General features: G+C 36.3%; 1 protein-coding gene across 9 annotated transcripts in view; it reads right to left on the bottom strand.

The window, feature by feature from the left end:
* Window positions 1-23,469, bottom strand: part of R3HDM2 (R3H domain containing 2) — a 168,658-nt gene that overhangs the window by 54,249 nt on the left and 90,940 nt on the right. For all 9 annotated transcript variants that reach the window (XM_074226310.1, XM_074226319.1, XM_074226311.1 and 6 more), the window contains exon 2: window positions 3,280-3,476. In XM_074226310.1, coding sequence (XP_074082411.1) covers window positions 3,280-3,444 — 165 coding nt within the window. In that variant the 5' untranslated portion in view covers window positions 3,445-3,476. The remainder of the gene's footprint in view (window positions 1-3,279; window positions 3,477-23,469) is intronic.

Genomic DNA, 23,469 nt, shown 5'->3' with positions numbered 1-23,469 from the left:
CTTTATCCACTACACCACCTAGCTGCCCCTGAAAAAGAGTATTTTCTACCTTACAAATTTTTACCCAATTTTTCCAAAATGTTTGTAATTTTTCCCATTTTTTAAAAGTATTTTTTCCAATTACATTTAAAGATAGTTTTCAACAATAATTTTCGTAAAATTTTGAGTTTCAAACCTTCTCTCTGTCCTTCCCCAAGACAGCAAGAAATCTGATACAGGTTATATGTACGCAATCATGTTAATCAAATTTCCATATGGCTCATCTTGTGAAAGAAGAATCAGAACAGAAGGGGAAAAACCAAAGAAAGGAAAAAATAAGAAACAAATTTTAAAAAGTGAAAATAGTATGCTTTGATTTATACACAGACTCCATAGTTCTTTCTCTGGTTGTGGATGACATTTTCCTTCACAAGGTTTTTAGAAATGTCTTTGATCACTATATTGCTGAGAAGAGCTAAGTGTGTCATTGTTGATCATCACATAATGTTGTTGTTACTGTGTACAATATCTTCCTGCTTCTACTCACTTTACTTAGCATCAGTTCATGTAAGTCTTAGCAGGTTTTTCTGAAATCTGCCTGCTCATTATTTCTCATAGAACAATAGCATTCCATTACATTCACATACAATTTATTCAGCCACTCCCTTGTTGATGGATATTCCTTCAATTTCCAATTCTTTGTTACCACATTGATTATTTTTGTACATGTTGGTCCTTTTTTTTTGTTTTACTTTTTAATAATCTCTGTGGAATACAGATCAAGTAGTGGTATTGCTGGATCAAAGGGTTAAAATTTTTTAAAAAGTGTTAAGATTATGAAGGGGCTTTGAATTCAAAACAGAGGATTTTATATTTAATCTTTGAGGCACTATGGGAACCACTGGACTTAGGGGGTGGGAAGGGTGGTCCTGATGTAGCTGGATCCAAACTTTAGGAAAATCAGTTTGAAGTGAGCAGAGACTTGTGGTAGAGAGTTCTACCTGTAGGCTACTGCAGTAGTCCAAGTATAAGCTGATAATGATCCTGTACAAGGATGGTGGCAGAGAAGAAAAGAAAAGGAGACATACTCAAGAGATGCAAAAGTGAAATCTACAGGCCTTGGAAACAGAGTAAGGAGTCAAAGATGATATCTAGGTACTGAGCAAGAAGACACAAAAGAATGATACTGTCTTCTACCCGAATAGCAGGGTAGTAGTGAGGAAGGGTTTAAGTGGAAAGAGTTTCATTTTGAACATTGCTGAGTTTAAGATGTCTATTGAACATTTAGTTAGAGATAAGTTAACGGCAGTTAGAAATTTAGTCACAGATATATGAAAGTCGGCTGAGAGGTTGGAGGAAGATGGGTTTATCTTGAGGATCATCAACAGAGAAATGTTTAATAAATCCAAGGGAACTGATAAAAATCACCAAATGAAATTAGCATAGAAGCAGAAGAGAAAAGGTTCAAGAAAGAATGCTATAAGACAGACCTGGATGAGGATGTAGCAAAGGAGACTGAGGAGTAGTCAGGCAGTGTAGGAGTAAAACCAGGAGAGTATAGAGGCCTGAAAAACTAGAAAGAACATCAAGAAAATTCAAGTGAAAGAGGAGGGACTTACAGCCAGTGGCCACTCCACTTCATCAAATACAAGAAGATAAGAAAATGAGAGATGATGGCAAGAGTTGGGAGAATTAGAGGAGAGGAGAAGGAGCTCACTGTGAATGGCCTTCATTTTCTAAGTAAAGTATGAAGCAAATTCTAAAGAGTGTGGGGAAGAGGCTGGTGTGGGATATTTGGGAGCAAAAATTCTGGAATAGAGCTGCTATAAAGAGTGACAGAGACCAACTGAAGAGGAATGTCTGGCTGCTATATTGGTCCAGGAGCGGTTAGATTACATGAATTTGCAATAGACTCAGTCAGCATATTTGTGCAATGTTTTCTAGTGCTGTTCAACAGCAAATAATTTGAAATACATGAGGCAGAGAGTAGGAATTTATAAAGAGATGTGGCTTGACAAGTCCTGAGCAATGACAGGAAAACTAAGCAAGGGACTTTAAGGAACAGGATTTTCTTAACAGGTTTACTTCTCAAATGGGGAAGAGAGGAAAGGGAAACCAGAAAAGATACAGAGAAGACAAGGGAGTAGAGTTCATACTGAAGACAAAGAATAGAATTAGGAATATTCAGGCACAGGATGATATCGAATGATAATAGGTTACAGTCTAAGAGTGCATTTTAAGAATTCTTAAATACAGAAATAGAATCCTTGTGGTTTAATGGTGAGATCAAAGGATGATGGATCCAGTGTTTGACTGAGGCCTTATGACAATGCAGATCATGGGAAATGAGGAAAACTGAAGAACTAGGAAGCCAAGATATTTGAAGTAAATATCTTTGTTGAAATTTAGGATTACTTTTTGTAGAGGAACAAAAGAACAGTTGGGTTAGGATGGAATTAATTTGAAGACTAGATAAACTAGTGAAAGAGATAAAAAAAATCTTGGAGGGAGAAATACTGTCTGGTCACAGAATGGCCCTCTTCTCTGCTCTGCAGTCTCAATTTGGGCAGAAAACAACATGGCAGCCGAAGTGTGAAACACTGCTCAATCACCTACACCAAGTGGCAATTTCAGAGCCTATTTTTGACCCAGTAAATGCTGATTGCTTTAACACAAACCAGGATATGAATTTTAACACTGTGCACTAGGACAGATGCACAGTTTTGGTTGCGAGATTTTAATGACTGCAACGTTTCATGACTTGTCCTATCACATGCTTGTGATTCTATTTTTCTTATCTCTTCTGAAAAACCTGAAGTATGATAGAATATAGCTAGTAACTTGGGTATATGATTTAGAGTAGTTAAACTATATACATGCATGGAGATTCTGGGATCAGGAATTATATTTTGTTCTCTTTGCAAACTTCTGTATAGGTCTTATTATTATAAAAGAAAGAGCCTTTGAATGGAGAATATCATCTGTATCCAGATAAAGAACAGTGGAGTTTGAACAAAGTTCAAGGATAATTCCCTTTAATTTAGAAAAAAAAATGCAGAGATCTTATTGTCTGATCTTGTTATATCTTATACTCTTTGTTTCTTCCTTAAGAATATGATTTCTCTCTCATCACACTCAGTTTGGATCAATTTACAACACAGAAACAAAGTAAAGACTGACAAATTACTTTCTGTGGGGAGGTGGGGGGAGGGAAGCAAGATTAAGGAAAATATTGTAAAACTCAAAATAAAATCTTTAATAAAACAAAAAAAACTACAGTATGCCTTCCTGGTCCCTTACCTGTGTCTCCTGCCGAACACTAGTATCCTCACCCTCCTTCTCAATCTCTTCCTTACTTGGTGACTTGGATACAAACTTATTCTTGCTTACAGACTCTTCCACCAGCTTTTTTTCTGATTCTTTCATTATTTCCAGGGTCTCTTGAGTAGTGTTACTGTTGGACATCTTCAATAGAATATAGCAACGTCTATGGACACCTATGGGAAGAGCAAGCACAAAAAAACGCAAGAGTATGAGTCAAATTTTGTATTTAAATTCCTCATTGTACAAATCTGCATTTTATATTTTGGTTTTTTCTTTCTTCGGAACACACAAAACACTGGTTCAGGTAGTTTCCTGGATTTTCTCTTATGAAGGCGTCCACAGCACCCCAGCACTTCACAGAAGGCTCTTCCTGCACTCAACAAAGCCTGCAGCATCAGGACAGGGTTGCCCCACTTGCTCTGCTCTGGAAAGAGGAAGAGGAGGAAGGCCTACTTTGGCACACCCCCATGTGCCTCACTCATGCACCTCACAAGGGGGGGGATACCCATCAGGGAAATCAGTACTATTGCACGCATATACAACTGAAAGCAGATAATTTTATTTTGCATAAACTCCAGATTTCTTCTGGAAAAAGTCATACATGCTAGGCACCAATTGGAGACATGTCCTCTCTCATGGATAACTAACTATACCTTAGGCCTGACTAACATCTCCCGACAACAACCATCAAAGACACACTCCCTTTCCCCTTAGATCTATTTTTAAAAGGTACAGATTGTCCTTAAGAAGTGGGTGGGGTGGCTAGGTGGTGTAGTGGATAAAGCACTGGCCCTGGAGTCAGGAGTACCTGGGTTCAAATCCAGTCTCAGACACTTAATAATTACCTAGCTGTGTGGCCTTGGGCAAGCCACTTAACCCCCTTTGCCTTGCAAAAACCTTAAAAAAAAAAAAAAGTGGGTGAAGGGGAAGCTAGATGGTACAGAGGATAGAGCACTGACCCTGGAGTCAGGAAGATCTGAGTTCAAATCTAGCCTCAGACATTTAATAATTACCTAGCTGTGTGACCTTGGGAAAGTCATTTAATTCCACTGCCTTGCAAAAACCAAAAAAGAATCAATCCTGCATCCTCAGTCTGCATGAAACCCTAGCTTCCAGAGACAAATTAAAGCTATGTGAGCCAGTGTTTTGGTTCAAGATCCCAATCAAAAAGTGAAAAACTTATACCAAAAAAAAGTGAACTGAGGAGACAAAGTGTTTTCATTTATAGAAATTTTCTATAAAATCTTAAGCATCACTGAGACTTATGGAGTATGTCCAGGAATTAATAATATATGATCAGAAGCTCACTGGTGCTCCAAACTCAAAGAACTAGTAAAACATGAAATTCATAGCATTCAATAGCAGGTCTTAGCTGGACTATCTTAATGGGAACAAAAAAAATCATAGCACTTGTATCACCATCACTCAAATTCTTTTGTTATACTTATTTGTATATATCTTGAATAAATAAAACCTAAGATTTGAAAGAAACCTTTGAGATCATTTAATTCAACTTACTTCCCAGTGAAGGAATTCCTTTCAATGGTATTTCTAAAGATGATCAGTCTCTTCTTCTTTTTTAATTTTTTTTTTAGTTTTTGCAAGGCAATGGGGTTAAGTGGCTTTAAGTGTCTGAGTCCAGATTTGAACTCAGGTACTCCTGATTCCAGGGCTGGTGCTCTATCCACTGCGCCAAGTAGCCACCCAATCAGTCTCGTCTTGAAATATTCCAAGATGCATAGCTCACTACTTTGTGGCAGCCCTTTCCACTGATGGATGGCTCAAACTATTAGAAAATCCTTTTTTAGAGAACCAAAATATAGCTCCCTTTCACTTCTTCCCTTTAGCCCTAGATCTAACTTTCTAAAGCACCAAAGAACAAGTCTAATTACTTTTCCAAACAGCAGTTAACTGGATATTTGAAAACAGCAATGTTTCCTCATCCCAAGTCTCTTTTTCTCAGAATGCTGTTTCAAAAACTGAGGACATTGAGAAGAAAATACAAAGCAGCTATTTTTATGTAACTTAAATTATCAAATAAGTATGGAAATCTACTTTGTAGTTAGTTCATTTACCTCTTTCCTTATGGTAAAGAACAGGATCAATAACCCAGATGCCTGTTATGTTATAGTGTTTGACATTTCCAAAATTACTATGCCAAAGTGCCAAGAAAAACTTAAAATAAAATTTTCTGAAAAAGTGCAAAAGAAGGTGGCTTATCCCCATCTGATCTAAAATTATATTACAAAGTATCAGTCATCAAAACTGTCTGGTATTGGCTAAGAAATAGAGTGGTAGACCAGTGGAATAGACTAGGTGCAATAGCAGGAAACGATCATAGTAATCTGCTGTTTGATAAACCCCAAAGAGTCCAGCTATTGGGATAAAACCCTCTCTTTGATTAAAACTGCTGGGAAATATGGAAGTTAGTATGGAAGAAACTTAGATTAGACCAACACCTCACACCCTATACCAAGATAAGATTCAAATGGATACAGGATTTAGACATAAAAAACAATACTATAAGCAAACTAGAAGATCAAGGACTAGTTTACCTGTCATATCTATGGAAAGGGAAGCAGTTTATGACTAAGGAAGAGATAGAGAACATCACTAAAAACAAACTAGATGATTTCAATTACATTAAATTAAAAGGCTTTGGCACAGACAAAACCCACTGTAACCAAGATCAAAAGAAATATAGTAACTGGGAAATAATCTTTGCAACTAATGTTTCTGACAAGGACGCATTTCTAAAATGTACAGAGAACTGAGTCATTTAAAAAAAAAACAACAAGCCATTCCACTAATTGACAAATGGTCAAAGGACATGCAAAGGCAATTTACAGATGAGGAGATCAAAGCAATCCATAGTCATATGAAAAATTGCTCTAAATCATTACTTATTAGAGAAATGCAAATTAAAGCTTTTCTGAGGTACCCCAGCAAACCTCTCAGACTGGCCAATATGACCAGAAAGGATAATGATCATTGCTGAAAGGGTTGTGGGAAATCCGGGACACTATTACATTGTTGGTGGAGCTGTGAATTCATCTAATCTTTCTGGAGAGAAATTTGGAACTATGCCCAAAGGGCAACAAAAATGTGCATACCCTTTGATCCAGCAATACCACTACTGGGTCTGTACCCTGAAGAGATGATGAAAAAGGGTAAAACCATCACTTGTGCAAAAATATTCATAGCAGCCCTGTTTGTGGTGGCAAAGAATTGGAAATCAAGTAAATATCCTTCAATTGGGGGATGGCTTAGCAAACTGTGGTATATGTATGTCATGGAACACTATTTTTCTATTAGAAACCAGGAGGGATATGAATTCAGGAAAGCCTGGAGGGATTTGCATGAACTGATGCTGAGTGAGATGAGAAGAACCAGAAAAACACTGTGCACCCTAACAGTAACCTTGACGGACTCGCTCATTCCATCAGTGCAACAATCAGGGACAATTGGGGGCTATCCGCAATGGAGAATACCATCTGTATCCAGAGAAAGAACTATGGAGTTTGAACAAAGACCTTTAATTTGGAAAAAAAAATACCTGATATCTTATTGTCTGATCTTGCTATCTATTATACTTTGTTTCTTCCTTAAGGATATGATTTCTCTCTCATCAGATTCAATTTGAATCAATGTATACCGTGGAAACAATGTAGAGACTGACAAATTGCCTTCTGAGGGGGGTGGGGGGAGGGAAGTAAGATTGGGGGGTATATTGTGAAACTTAAAACACAGGAAAAAAGAAATGAAGCCTATATTATCAAAAAATAAAATAAAATTTTCTGGGGGATTTATATCTATGCACTATTCTATCACATGGATTGCATTTTGTTTAGTCCTCTTTTCTGGCTCCACTTCTTCCCCCATGTTGTAACACAACCACTGACTCCAACTCATATGTCCAAGATTCTTAGGCAACAGGAAGACTACGTGCATTTACCTATTACTAGAACTACTGATAAGCTACTTCCAAAAAAGTACCGGTTTCCTCAAAATTTCACTACCTCAAAAGAGATAATCACTCTTGAGATGGAGGCAATAGAGAATAACATAATATAAAGCCTATATAATCTAGTCAACTTCTATCAAGGACACCAAGAATATTAGAGACCTCAAAAACAAAATATGCTTTAAAAAAACAACAAAAAACAACCCCTCCAGAAAACATAAGGTCTATAGAGTCCAGTAAAACAGAAGCATACATCTCCTCAAGGGTTATCCTACTTGGAAGACCCATCCTGTTAAACATGGTTATCCCTATGCCAATCAATATACCTTAAAAATAAGATCATTTTTAAGTTAGACCTTCCTCTTCTGTAGTTCTACCTCAACCCTGACATGTAAGAGCTCTTAAAAATGCTAGTAGATCACTCAGTTTTAAAACATAAATGTAAGTTACATCTTAAAACTATATCTGGGGAATAAGGTTGCTATTCAAAAGATAATTCTTTAGCAAAAGAAAGGAAATGGGGCAGCTAGGTGGCACAGTGGATAGAGCACTGGCCCTGAAGTCAGGAGGACCTGAGTTCAAATCCAACCTCACACTTAATTACCTAGCTGTGTGACCTTGGGCAAGTCACTTAATCCCACTGCCTTACCACCCCCACACAAAAAGCTAAACAGAAAAAGAAAGGCAATCCAAAAGAAGGGTAAAAATATGAAATTATTTTCAAGTTTTATGGCCTGTTAGGAAGGAAAAGGGGGATGGGGTAGAGAAGAACAGTTCTAGTAGAGGAATTAGATTAAATACATTGCAACCACAACAGGAATGATGCATAGCTATGAAGCCCTCAAGAGGATGTATATATGTGCCTCTTGCATTCTACTTTATGAACATTTAACACCACAGCCAAGAAAGTAGTATAATTTCTAAAACAGAATGTCTTCTGAGGACACCCAGTAGCTCAAAGCTGCTCACAAGGGACTGCCAGGTTGCTGGGGCCAGAAGATAAGATGATAAGCAAAGAGGTGATCAGGAGCCAAGATAGAGCAATGTATTTGTGAGGGACATTGCTGCACATTCCCTATAAATTTCTGGTCTGCCGAGGTAATTGCATTTTAGAGCAGAATGAGATTATGTATCCTTGCATCAACTCTATAAGCAACTTTCTAGGTACTGAGCCAAAAGAACATTACACAGGAGATTCTCAGGGGCAATAGGAATGGGTCTGGACTTCTTTGTTTAAATCTATATAGACCATACGGAGAAAATACTAAAAGGAAGACAAAAATAACAGTTTGATGCTGTAAAAACAAACAAAAAAAAAAACCCAGAAACAACCAAAAAACTTTCTGCCTTTCTATTATGTAAACTATGGCAATATAGTAAGACCATAAACCTCACTATAATCTTTTCAGCTTTTTACCATGTTAATTTAAAGGGGGAAAGTGGGGAAATGTAAAAAAAGTTAAGTCACCAAACCCATTCTCACGTAGCCTGTGATCCTGAAGATAGATTACAGAAGGACCAAGAAGCGCTATCAATACCCCAAACCTAGACAATTTCTATTTAATAGATGGATTATGTGATTATAGGAAATAACTGGAAAAGGGAAGTTTCTTTTGGGTCCTTCATTTCAATGCTCAGAAAGGGAATAAAATAAAAAAATAAACTGGGGAGCTGTATATTAGAATATAAAGTACTACTGGAACATGATCAGTTGAAACATGTGCTTAACCCTTTGAAATCTAAAGGAATTAATCAAAATAGACTTCACTAGCACTCAACTCAACTGACGCCAATATTGGTCCCAATTTCAAGTCACAAAAACCAAAACCATCGTTCTCTGTGGTTGCAAAGGAGTCACAGCCCACAGATGCTGGTTTCTAGCTATAGCAATTCTTCAGGAAGGAATGAAGAGTGTCTCCACTAAAATGTTCTGGGATTGTATCCACTTTCTTTGCTCAATATCTGCTATGGCTGTCCTTGCCCTGAAATGAGAACTGCAGGTGTCGAGCTTTAATGGTCTGAGAAGCCCATTGAGCTTCCCTGCAGAGTCTGACAAGGCCTGCCTTGTTGGCCAAAATTGCATTTTTCACTTCCTATAGCAAAAGGGCTCAAATCTTCACTTCACTCATAGAAGGGAACAGTTTCTTCTATGCTGCTTCTATTCCAATTGATTCATTCAAAAAATTCCAGAATAAACTTTTAAAAAGCATAGAATTACAGAGATGGGTCTTAAAAAGGTCATCTACTTCTCTCTTATCCTTCCTAAAGACTGCATTAACACAAACGAACTAATTAGAGAAGGATACATCACCACCTTTTCTTTCATAGCATGATCAGGATGCTCTTTAAAGCTAACGTAAATTTCAAGTGTATTTAAGTCCAATTCCTGCTACTCTTTTGCTATTAATGAATATCATAGGTATATCATAGTATCTACCATTCAAAGTATTCTCTGAAGTAGACAGTCCTATTATAATAATCCAGCACATTAAACCAATCAATCAAGAAGAATTTATTAAATACCATTTTCTTCCCAGACCTGAAGGAATAGAGACTTCAAAAATAAATAGAGGGGCAGCTGGGTGGCACAGTAGATAGAGCACTGGCCCTAGGTCAGGAGGACCTAAGTTCAAATCCAGCCTCAGACACACACACTTAAAACTTACTTAGTTGTGTGACCCTTGGGCAAGTCATTTAATCCCATTGCCTGGGAGGAAAAAAGATAAATATAAAATAGTTCTTGCTCTCAATGAGCTTACTTTAAATTGGGTAAAACAACATATACACACATAAGGACATATAAAGTTAATGTACCACTAATAAAGGGAGAAGGGGGCAGCTGTTGAACTAAGCTTTGAAGGAGATTAGGACTCTCCAATGAAGAGGGGAGAAGGCAGTGAATTCAAGGCATGGTAAACAAATCTGGGCAAAGGCATCAAGGTGTATAATGTTATTGAGAAACAGCCAGGGCTGGACCAATGTATACATGAAAAAGAATGATGTATAACTAGGGTCTTTGGAGGCAGGTTGTGAAGGGCTTTAAGTGACAATCAGAGGATTCTACAGTGAGTAGGAAACTACAGTGGACTTAATTGAGCAAGCAAACAAAACAGTCATAATTGTGCTTTAGAATATCATTGCAGTGTGGATTGGAGAAGGGAAAGATTTGGGAAAGAAAGAGATATTCATTAGATTACTACAGTATTCCAGAAGAAGAGTGATGATGGTTCATGGATTGGAGAGAAGCCAAGTTTAAAAAAAAAATCTTAATTTAAACACGAAACAAAAAATAACCAGCTTTATGTACACAGAACTCGAAGAGGATTACATATGAAATCATTCAGCTACATTTGCCACCAGTTGCTCTACCTTTTTGAAAGTACTTGATAAATTTCACACATTATTTTTAAAACTGCTCTGCTTATCTGGTTTTTGTATTGGGTCTCTTCTGCCCATTTAAAAAAATTTCATTGACCTTCTTTTGTTGCTACCATTATTGCTAACTTTTTTCTTAAAATCTGAGACAAAGGGAAAAAAGAGTTTTGTAATAAACAAACACAGCCAAGCAAACCTAATCCACACAGTAGATATATTCACAATATAATCTCCTTCTGCACCCTTTCCAATCACCTGTCAGGAAATAAGTAATATGCTACATCATAGGTTTTCTGTCAACAATTAGTCATTGGATTGCTCAGAGTTCTTTTAAATGTTTTTAAATTTTTCTTTACAATGTTGTTTTCTATATATAAATTGTTCTACTTCAACTCAGCATCAATTCACACTACCCAAGATTCTCTGAAATTTGTCTCATCATTTCTTATGGTATATTAATAACATCCCATTGCATTCACTAAGGCACCCACTTATATTCTAGCTGTTTTCTGTCATCCCCCCTTCCTCTTTTAATTTTCTTTTCAGAATCAGAATGCTATCGTGGCTATTTGCACCTCAGAATTATTTTCCCTCTTAACACAATTCCAACCCCCTATACCCCTTCCACTCTATTTTGAGTCTGATATGGTCCTAAAAGAGTAAAGAGAGAAGGACCAAGATTGGGGCATATTCATAGTTAAAGGAAGAAATACCTACACTGATTCAGAAAGGATGCTGAGATGGATCAGGCAGACAGGTAGGAGAAAAACTAAGAAAAAAATCCAGAAATCATCTAGGCGAGGGAAGAAAGTGGAGCACTTTTCAATTGCTGCAGTGATTAAGGAAAATGAAGACTGAAAAAAAAGTCAAAGGATTTGGTAATTACCAAAGTGAACATTTTAAGTGAACATTGGTAACTTTAAAGAACTCAGTTTCAGGAAATTGTAAAACTCAAATAATATCTTTAATAAAAATAAAAAAATTAAAAAAAAAAGAACTCAGTTTCAGCTAAGTGATAAAGCTGGAATATACTATAATTCCCCATATATAAGAAGCACTCTTTTTTCAAAAAATTTGGGGTCTAAAAAGTGAAAGTGATTGTAGAATTTTTTTGAACTTGCATTTTCCACTTTTTCAGCCCTTCTTATCTTTGCACTCATTGTTTTCCATTTGTTAGCAGTATATTAGTTTACATTTTGCCACATTCTGCCAGAAATGGCTCAGAAAAGATTTTCCTACAGAATTCAAGTTCAAAGTGATCCAATTTGCAAGAATGGAAATCATGCAGCTGAACCTAAGTTTGGTCCTCCTCCTCCAACTGAGAGGAGGACTGTAGCCAATCTGAGACTGGCTACAGGAAGAAGAAACCCTACTGAAAACATCAAGGCAGAAGAAGGTCATGAGAGTCAAGGAAGCCAAATGGCCTGAGTTAGAGAGGGAATTGATGAGATGGATTGAAGAGCAAAGGACCAGTGGAATTTCTGCATCCACAAAGATGGTTCAGCATGAAGGCAAGAAGAACTGCTGATGAAAAAAGAAGTGACTGATTTCAAAGAAGGACACAATTGGTGCTGCAGGTTCATGAAACAGAATGGACTAAGCATGCATCCACACACCAGACTTGCCCAAAAGAAGGTCTTGTGATCAATCACAGGCCAGAACACAGGCAGGAAAAGCAGTCAGAGCCTTTCCCAAGATAATGATTCATCATCAAACACAGATGAGGATGAACTAATGAATGAGTTTTGATAGTGACGAGGAGTTGTATGAGGAATTTTATGATGAATAAAATCTGAGTTCAATAACTTTATGCAATACATTTTTTTTTTCAAATTTCAAGTGCATCTTATACATGGGGGCATCTTATGCATGGGGAAATACGGTAGATAACAAGGAGTTGAAAAGTGAGTGAAAGGGGAAGAGTAAGAAGAGGAAATAAAAATTTTTTTTAATATCTTTGAAAGTCTCAGGGATATTATTTACTAGATCAGAACATAACAGCAAATAGTATCATAGTTTGTTTTGTTAGTTTTGAGTGCTTCTTATATATGGGGAATTATGGTATATTCCAGCTTTATCACTTAGCTGAAACTGAGTTCTCTAAAGTTACCAATGTGGTGGTAATGGGGTTAAATGACTTACCCAAGGTCATATAGCTAGTTAAATAGCAAGTATCTGAGGTCAAACTTGAACTCAGGTCCTCCTGACTCCAGGGCTGGTGCTCTACCCACTGTGCCAACTATGCTGCACTAAGCAATATAGCCAGAAGTGTGAAATTATAAGTATATTTTGGTGGTGATAGGGAGATTAAAAAAAAGAATTTAGAGTCGTTAAATGACTATGAGAGACTGACCTGATATCTTACTCATTTAATTTCACAAACCCCCAAGTTCTCATAAACAAAACATGGGGCAGCTTCATGATTATTCTGTATCTGGGTCTAAGGTGAAGACTGATAGACCATGGAAGGAAAAAGACTATTATGATCTAAAAAATTGTTGAGTAATGGAAAAGGAATACAAATTAAAAAGATCAACCTATTTATTCAAACACAATAGGAAGACAGGAACATTCTTTCAAATGGTTCTTAATAGTTTACAATTCTTTTGAGAATCATTCATATCCTGGGATTGTATATCTGTTGCAGCATGGCTTTTAATCTTATGTATTATTAGTAGTCTAAATATTTTAGATACTAAACCCTGAATTTGATACAAAGATATCAGTTTTTGACTTGCCTTCTTATGTTAGATTCATTAATTTTGCTTGTGCAGAAATTTTTCAGTTTCAACATAAACAAAGTTATCAATTTTATCTTTAGTGATTTACCTGTACCTCTTGTTTAAGAATACAACTCCTATTCATATCTGTAAAAGTTATATGAGTCTACTTCTCTTCTTTAATATTAAAGTCATAAGTCCTTGGCAGAATTTATTGTGAAAAATGGTGTAAGATGTTGGTGTAATTCTAATTTTGACCAGACTTTTTTTCTAGTTTCTCAGCAGTTTTTATCAAATAAAACTTTCCTAGATAATTTATGTTTTCCAATTTATAGAACACTGGCTTGAGTTCCATTATTTCTCATCTTCAATAATCTGTTGAAAGGATTCACCTTTTTATTTTTTTAGCCAAAGATAAAATGTTTTGAGTACTACTTCGGTTAGTTTGACAAAAGTTGGAGAAAGATAAGATATGCTATTTCATCGTTGGTGGAGCTCTGACAATAATTTTTAAACAATTGAGAATTATGCAAAGTAGCTAAAATGTCCATATCCTTTGACCCAGAAATTCCAGTACTAAGTTTATACCCTCAAGAGATCATTGATAAAAAAGGCCTCACACACATAGCAGTACTTTCTGTGCCAGCAAAGAATTTGATGGGAAATAGTTAAACTGTGGTATCTCAATTTAAACCTCACTGTTCTGTAAAAATTATGAATAAGAGGAGCATAGAGAAGTAAGAAAAGATTTATATGAACTGATACAAATTGGAAAACATAAATTACTTAGGAAAGCATAGCCAAGGAAACAGCATTCAAAATGATTATAATGTGTAAATGGAAGAATAACCAAAAAAAAAAAAAAATCAAATGTGAAAGTTGCAAAATTACAAAGAACAAACATAGCTCCAAAGAAGAGCCATGAAAAGATATCATTACCCCACTCCTTTGCTGAGATGGGAGGTCAACATTGCATATAATTTCAGACTTTTCATTGTATTGAACAGTTCTACCTTTCTCTTTCTTTTCAATTTTATTTTCTTTTAAAAATGTTATTTGCATTACAGAATAGTTCTCTGGGAAAAGAGGAGGGATAAGATAAAAATGATATCTTAAAAGGTAATACTTAAATGGCTTAAAACTAAATCTGATGCAGCAGAACCAATAAAATGATTGCAAAAAAACCAATTTTCTTGTCCAAAACAACTTAGAAGATTGGCAGTGAAAGTTTGTCTCACTGAGATGAGAGTGGAGTGAGTGCAATCTAGCCCAGGCTGTGCCCCTGTAAGCACCAGGTCTTGGGGGTAACCAAACCAGCTGCCATGGCTTAGGGTCAGATAAATGGACATAGGGGATCCTTTGTTTGCACTGAATAAAGATTTCTTTAACATTGCCCTTATGCAGTTCTGGATCACAGTCCCAGGGTGAAGAGAAGCATTAGCACACTAGATAATATGATTGCAGGAACCCTGATCAAAGTTTCTGGATGGAAAAGTCTGTCTGTGGTCGCTAACAGATCAGAAGAGCAGTGACTGTACCTCTCTTTACATCATACCACCTAAGAATAACTGAAAACTTAAAGCCCCTAGGAACTAGCTCTGGAAATAGTTGAATAAAAAGCCTAAAGCTTGGGATAGTGCCTCCTCCACCCAGAGCAGAGATCAACTTTAAAATAATGTTATGTCAAGATATAGGTGAAGGGTCACCTAAGGTGGCACAGTGGATAGAACATGAACCCTGGAGTCAGAAGAAATTGGGTTCAAATCTAGTCTCAGACACGTAATACTTACTTAGTTGTGTGACTTTGGGCAAGTTACTCAACCCCATTGCCTTACAAAAACAAAAGAAAGAGCTGAGGAAAAAATTGAAAACAATTTAAAAAAACCTGAGCATTAAAAAATGACTATGGTAACAGGGAAAACCAAAACACAAATTCAGAAGAGAACAAAGTCAAAAGAGCTTAAACCCAAAGCTCCAAAGAAAAATGTGAATTGATCTCAGGCCCCAAAAGAATTCCTGGGTCAAAAAGGCTTCAAAATGGAAAGAACTCAAAATAAGAGCATAAAGGAAGAACTAGGAAAAAAATGAAAGTGATATGAGAAAATCTTGAAAAAAGAATCAATGCCTTAGTAAAGGAGGTTAAAAAAATACTGAAGATAGGTATATACATCAAAAGAGGCATGGCTGGGTTGGATTGAGATGGGATAGCTAAAAACAAAATTAAGAGATGAAAAAGAGCTATACTGGGAAAAGGGGGAAGGGAAAAGCAAAAAAAAATTATTCCACAAAAAAAGGCTTAAAATAGTCTTGAAATAGGAGACAGAGGGATGGTAGACAATGCTTTAAACCTTACTCTCATCAGAACTGACTCAAAGAAGGAAAATTAAACACACTCAATTGAGTAAAGAAATAAATCTTACCCTCAGAGAAGCAGGAAGGGAGGTAGCTATGAGAAGGCAAGGAAGGTTTAAAGAAGGAAAATGTGAACTGGGAGAGGTAGTGGTCAGAAGAGTCAAAGGAGGGAGAAAGAAAGACAACACAATTAACATAATTAGTATACATTATTAAATAACATAAACAACATAATAATGTGAAAAAACATCAATAGTAAATTACTCTGATAAAGATCTCATTTCTAAAATATATAGACCATCAATACAGAATGGCTGAACAAGTTATGTCATATTAATGGTAAGGAGTACTATGGTTCTATAAGAAACCATGAGTGATCAGAATTTAGAGAAGCATGGAAAGAATTACATGAACTGATACTGAGTGAAGGAAGCAGAATCAAATGTGAGATGATCAACTATGATGAATGTAGCTCCTCTTAGCAGTTCAGAGATCAAGGACAACTCTGAGAGCCCTTCTATGGGACAATGTCATCAATATTCAGAGGGGAAAAAAACACAAAATCTGAATATAAACTAATTTCATTTTTTAAAAACTTCTCTTGTATTTTTCTTCCTATCTCATGATTTTCTTCTTTCCCCTTTGTTCTAATTTCTCTTACATAAAATGACTAATATGTAAATATGTTAAACACAAATGTATATGTACAATTTTTACCAGACAGTTTGCCCCCATGGGGAAGAAAGAGGGAAGGGAGGATGATAGAAAAATGTGAACTTATAAATCTGAAAATGGATGAATGTTGAAAAACTACCATAGCAGGCAATTGGAAATGCAAATTAAAATAACTCACCTCACATCTATCAGATTGGCTAATATGATAGAAAAGAAAATTGACAAATGTTGCAGAGGACATGGGAAAATTGGGACAGCAGAGTTGTGAATTGATCCAACCATTCTGGAGAGCAATCCAGATGTATGTTCAAAGAACTATAAAAGTGTATATAACTTTTGACCCAACAACACCACTAAGTTGTGTGCATCCCAAAGAAATTTAAAAAAAAAGGAAAAGGACCTTTTATATACAAAAATATTCATAACAGCTCTTTTTGAGTAGGCAAAGAATTGGAAATTGAGGGGAATGGCTCATCATTTGGGGAATGGCTGACCAAGTTGTAATATGTGATTGTGATAAGATACTATTGTGCTATAAGAAATGATGAGTAGGTATATTTTAGAAAAGCCCAGAAAGATTTACATGAACTAATGAAAAGTGAAATAAGCAGAACCAGAAGAACAGTGTATATAAAGAAACAGCAATACTATACAATGACCAACTGAATGATTTAGCTTTTCTCAGCAATACAATGATCCATGACAGTTCTAAAGGGCTTACCATGAAAAATGTTATTCACCAACAAAGAAAGAATTAAGATTCTAAATGCAAATCAAAGCATATTTTTAAAAAATGTTTTCTTTTTTTTTTTTGGAAGGGAAGAGTGTGCTTTTTTTCATAAAAGGACTAATATGAAAACATTTTTCACATGACTACACATGTATATCCTATATAAAATTGCTTGTCTTCTCAATGAGGAGGGAGAGAATTTAGAACACAAAAAATTTTTAGAAACAAATGTTAAAAATTGTTTTTCTATGTAATTCAAAAAAATACATAATAGAATATAAAAATAGTAATTTTTTTTTTAGGTTTTTGCAAGGCAATGGGGTTAAGTGGCTTCCCCAAGGCCACACAGCTAGGTAATTATTAAGTGTCTGAGGCCGGATTTGAACTCAGGTACTCCTGACTCCAGGGCCAGTGCTCTATCTACTTCGCCACCTAGTTATCCCTAAAAATTAATCATTTACAAAATGTTGTCTAAGTTTTAAGAATAGCCTAAAAGAAGACTAAAGTACAGAAATATTATCAAGGATTTCTGGTTCCTTCACACTTTCAACTTTCTAGTGTGGCTGATCAAATGCTTAATTAGTACTGAATCTAACATTTATAAGATGTCTAGTCTGTGTAAGGCTAGAAATACAAAGATATACAGGTTACAGGTCTACTCTCAAGAACTGTGCAAAAGAGGTCAAAGCAAAAGGGCTAGGATAATTTTTAATAGAGCGATGTCACTTTCACCTAGAGAAGTAGGAATGAGGAAAAGGTATTGTGAAGGATGTGGCATCTCAATTGGGCCTTGAAAGAAATAACTTCCATACAGAAACTAGAGAAAGAGAGTAGAAACAAAGATAAAGACAGAGAAGAAACAAGTTCATTCCAGTAATACCATGATAAATAAGAAACTAGGGGAATAGGCAAGAGTGATTATGGCCTAAGACTACCACTTCACTCTCTTCTTCACATCTATTCAATCAAAACATCTTACTGATCCCACCTCCATCATATCTTTTGATTAACCCATTCTTTCCATTTCATAGGATCATAAGAACTTTGAGTTTTAATCCAGTACCTCTGACTACAATTCTACTTCTCCTTTCATTAAACTCCACTGCTTTCAACTACTACCACCCAAGTTCATGCTTATTATATTTTGCTAGAATTATTAAACTAATTGCTCTAGGAACAACTGATTCTATTTTCTTAACTGCAATCCATCCTACAAATCACTGCTAAAGTAAGTAAATTTTAATTCATGGCTTTCAACTTATCAACAGCTTGCCATGATTATTTTATAGGCTGTATATTCAAGTCTTTCCACATAATAGTTCTAGACTTCTCTTTTAGCCTAACTTCACATCATCCCTTTTAATTTTGTTATTCCTCTAACCAAACTCTCCACAACCAAGACACTCTCCTCTTTTTCTGGTACCTTTGCTCTGATTCCTTTATATTTGAAGTACATTTCTCTATCATTTTTACTGCCTACTAAAATACATCTTTTCCAAAGTCTAGCTTCAAGAGTATTCTCCTGCTCTTTACCCCAACCTTGACCCCTGGCCCTAAGCCAGAAGTTATCCTCTCCTCAGAGTAAAGCATTGTTTGAAGCTTTTCTATGCATTTTAATCACATACATATAGGGAATAAGGACTGAGACACACACACACAAGTATAATTATATTTTCCCTATTCCTCGAGAAGTGAGACTTAATTATCTCTCTATTCCTCGTACCATCTACCACAGTATCATAAACAAAGTGTTCAGAATAATCTTACAGCTATACAAAAAAGTAAAACTACATATACCATCTTTTTTTTCCAATTCAAAATAACTTTTAGAAGAATTATGGCTAACTTCGATAATATGAATGATTTTTTTTGTCCCTCAGAATGGCAGCAGAGTTGAAGAGGCATACATCTAGCTCTTCTGTGTGATAAGAAATAAACAATAAAATGAAAGTTCAGCAATCTATTCAAGAAATATGGACAAGCTAGGGAAATTAGGAGATAAGGATACTCAAGGGGAAATGGAGAAGAACGAACAGTGAAGATGCCCCAAATCATTCCTCTCTTGATAGATCAAACATCAGCAGGGTCCAGGAGGAGAAGGGAAAAAACAAGTGAGAGAGAAACTGTCAGTTTCTGACTCATCTTTAAGGGCTACAGAGGTAAGGAAGGCAGGTTCAGAAATAATGAGAAAGCTCACACTTCCTGCAGGATATTACTTGAGCTGGACCCGAAAGCCACTAAATTTTTTCAAGAGAAAGTAGTTTAAATCCACAAAAAGAACCAGGAGTCAGGATTGAATTAAAGTACTTCAACCTGAGAAACAGAGTTAAGTATATCCTACCAGCCCTGCTGTCAGTTCCTTTCTCCCCCTACGAAATCACATAAACCGACATCCCATTATCATGTGTATGTTAAATAGCAAATCAGTAAAAAAAGGATCCTTACACCATTTTCTGAGCACTTCATTTCACAGTTCTATATAAGGCATTGGTATTAATGTCATATATCACTGAATAAGTACATTCTGCAAGGTTAAATGATGATGTGTTTATGTTCCATCTGCTCATTGGCCCTTGGGTCAGCCAATCTGAACCAGGGCTCCATGGCAACAGGCTCTATCACTAAGAATGAAGATGAGATTTTTTTTAACCTTTTTTTTAAAAAATGTAACATTTCCACAGAAACTGCCACAAATGTTGGGCAGAGAACCTTTCCTACAGATATGCAAGATATTTATTACCAATCTGATACAATAGAAAGCAACTGGTTCTGACAGTGGATCTATGTTAGTAACCATACTCATGCAGTTATCTATCTTAGCACAAAATCTTGAAAGAAGCACAACAAAAGACATGGAAATGTTTTCATGTTTCAACACACTAAAGACACTACTGAACCCCTGAACTACAGGAAAACCAATTCTAGGGTCTACTCAGGAGTTAGCCCTATTGATGACATAATTTTATGCTTCCTACATGAAAACACATGAGCAAAGGCAGAATTATTAATTCCTGATGAACTTTCACTTCTTCTCTCTAAATGCATCTCATTTCAAAGCCTAGTTCAAATATATATATATTTCCTGCTTCTCACCTCAATCTTGGTCCCTGGACCACTTTATATCCAAAATTTCTTTAAGAGTTAAGACTCAAGGGCAGCTAGGTGGCACAGTGGATAAAGCACCAGCCCTGGAGTCAGGAGTACCTGGGTTCAAATCTGGTCTCAGACACTTAATTACCTAGCTGTGTGGCCTTGGGCAAGCCACTTAACCCCATTTGCCTTGCAAAAGCCTAAAAAAAAAAATTAAGACTCTTAGATTCTCATCATTAGGGTACATGCTACAAGAAGGTCAAAGACAGAAATGTCCCATTTATTATCAAAATATTCAATTCAGCATTTCCCTTTATGTACTAATGAAGAACTAAAAATAAAAGTATGGGACTATTGGTTGGGGTATGGCTAAACAACTTGTGATACATTAATAAAATGGCATTGCTTTGCTGAGAGAATGACCATGCTGTAGAATTGAGAGAAAAATGGAATGGCTAACACAGAACTGATAGAGTGAAGAAAGCAGGAGTAGAAATACAATGTATGATTATGAAAATGTAAATGGAATAAACAACATGAAATGGATCATTATGTAGTTATAATGCTAAGCTTGTGGAAGGAATGAGAATATGCACCTCTATCCCTCATTCTATGGATTTATGAGCATCTAACACTCTATAAACTGTTGAACTTAATTATGATGTGCTGATTGGTTTTTCTTAACTGGCTTTTCCCTTCATTTTATTTTAAAAAATGTTTGTTAAAAGGGGAAGGTTTCTGTTAGCTAACTTCATCTGGGCTTCCCCTCTAATTGATTCTCTATCTCACTCACCAAATAAGCTGTTTAAAACGTTTCTCTTCAAGCTTTCCTCAGCAAGAAAACTGAGGCCATTCAATAAGAAAACCCTCTTACCCTTCTATGTCATATTACTCAGATAAGGGATTTCAATCTAATCTCTGAGGAAGAGAGGCCCATCTCTTTGCTAAAACAAATACCTCTATATATAGTCTTACTCCTCTCCTTTCCTCCCTTACCAAACTTCCATTTTTCTAACTGCTAATCTCCATTTACTGGTTCCTTCTTTGGGTCTATAAGCATAACAAAGTCTTCCCCAATTTATAAAAACAAAACAATAGTAACAACAGTTTGATCCTTCAATTGCATTCCTTTCTTCTGGTCCCAGCAGAGGTCCTTAACAAGGACATCTACATCACTGGCTGGGTTTAAGACTGCTGCCAGTTTTCTGCTAAGTTCAGAGAGCTACAACCTAAAGCCAACTCTACCTATACAAATCATGAAAAAAATGAAGCTGCAGTTGCTTCCGTCCCTGTTGTAGGTATTCTTTCCTACCCTCAGTGTAGGAGTTCCAGGTAGGTCACACTAGGTTGCCACTCCAGGAGCTTCAAAAGATCTGAAAAGCTGCAGTGCTTATTCACAACATTGGTCTAAGGATATACCTAAGGAACTCAAACCAAACCATCACTGAGCAACTGAGTCAATGTTTTCTGAATTGAGCATCTTTCAGCAATGGGGTGAATTTAGAAGTCAACTTGGTAGGGTAAATGCTTTACAGCAAACATTTTAGGTTTAAATCCACTCTTCCCATGGAGCAAAGCCATATAGAAAGATTATAACCCTGGATATTTGGGGGAAAATTCTTATACTTCTATCTTTGCTACACTGACTCAGAAAATATATCTCTTCAAAGAGGGGTGGTAGGGGAAAAGAAGAGGGAAGAACAGAATTAGTTATTTCCACATCCTCTACTATCAGAATCTTTAAACTCACTACAATCTACTTTCCATTCTCATTATTTCTTTGAAACTGCTAAGTTATTAATGATCTCTTAATTGTCAAATCCCATAGACTTTTCTCAACTCTCACTTACTTCTCTCTTTCTAGATTTTAATTGCACTATTCTCTCCTGATTCTCTGCCTACCTGTCTGACTGCTCATTTTTTTTTGTAGTTGTTTATCTCTATTAAGATCGCTAACTGTAAGTATTAACTAAAAATCTGTCCTGGACTCCTTTCTTTTTTTCCATCTCTCACTTAGTCTCATTAGCTCCTTATCCCAATCTGGATCATTCCCAGATCTTTGTATGATGACCAACTTGATGACCAACATACATCTCAAATTCAGAAATCCAAAAGAAAAATCCACTATTTTCCTCACCAAATTTACTTCTTGTCTAAACTTTCCCATTATTGCCAGGAGTCTACATACAGTTTTTCCAGTCAACAAAGTGGATGACCTTGAAGTGACTTTAAACCTCATTCTCCCCATTTATCTAATCAGTAATCAGTTGTCAGATCTTAACTTTTTTTTTTCACTTGTAAGGCTACTATACTAGTTCAGGCCATCATCATCTCTCATTTTGGGATTATTGCAATAGAGTTCTAATTTGTCTAGCTGCCTCAGTGATTTTCCTAAAAGTGGATTTGATCATGTCACCTCCTCAATCAAATTCAAGGAGTTCCCTATTACCTCTAGGATCAATTACAAAGTCCTACATTAATTGACATTTAAAATTCTTCACAACCCAGTCCAAGTCCCTCCTTATCTTTCCAGTCTAGTAAACTGCTTCCTTCCAGGAATCAATGATATTGTCAAACTCACCTTTCTGTTTTTCACAATTCTCCAACTCCCATCTCTAAACCTTTCTGCTGGCTGTCCCCTATTGAGCCTTCTTTATCTTTGTCTCCTAAAATACTTAGCTTTCTTTAATACTTAATTCAAAAAGCTCTTTCCATGGCAGGTCCTCCCTGGTCCATCCTCCAACCCTACTTCCTATTCCTTGGTCAGTCAGTTGGTCAGGCACCAAATTTCTAATGAGGGCTCATGTGCCAAACACTGTGCAAAATGTCGGGGTTAACAAAAGAGGCACAAAAACAACCTTTACCCCCCCAAAACCTCATGTGTGAATAACATGGCACAGATACATAGATGTAGCTGGAGTCAATGAAAGGTCTTTCCCTTCATGGGGAGCAGGAAAGGTGCCAGTGAGATCCGAGGTAAGTATTAAGGAAAACTCAGGAACCAAATAAGCAGAGGTGAAAAGGCAGAGTATTCTAGGCACTGGGAGAGGGGAGGAAGAAGGGTAATAAGTAAAAATGTCATTAGACAGGAAATTAATTGTTTCTTTCTTTCTTTGTTTGCATAATTGCAAATCGGTCAGCACAGCTAAATTGTACAGAACACAAAGGAAAGTAAAATGTAAGAAGATTAAACAGAAAGGAGTGCCAGACGGAGGACTTTATGGTTTTACCTACTAGAAAAATGAGCCACTAGAGCTCTT

This window comes from Macrotis lagotis, chromosome 2 (assembly GCF_037893015.1).
Source record: "Macrotis lagotis isolate mMagLag1 chromosome 2, bilby.v1.9.chrom.fasta, whole genome shotgun sequence".
Classification (NCBI taxonomy): Eukaryota; Metazoa; Chordata; class Mammalia; order Peramelemorphia; family Peramelidae; genus Macrotis; species Macrotis lagotis.
Note: the sequence above shows the minus strand (reverse complement) of the source record. Positions and strands in the feature narration are given on the sequence as shown.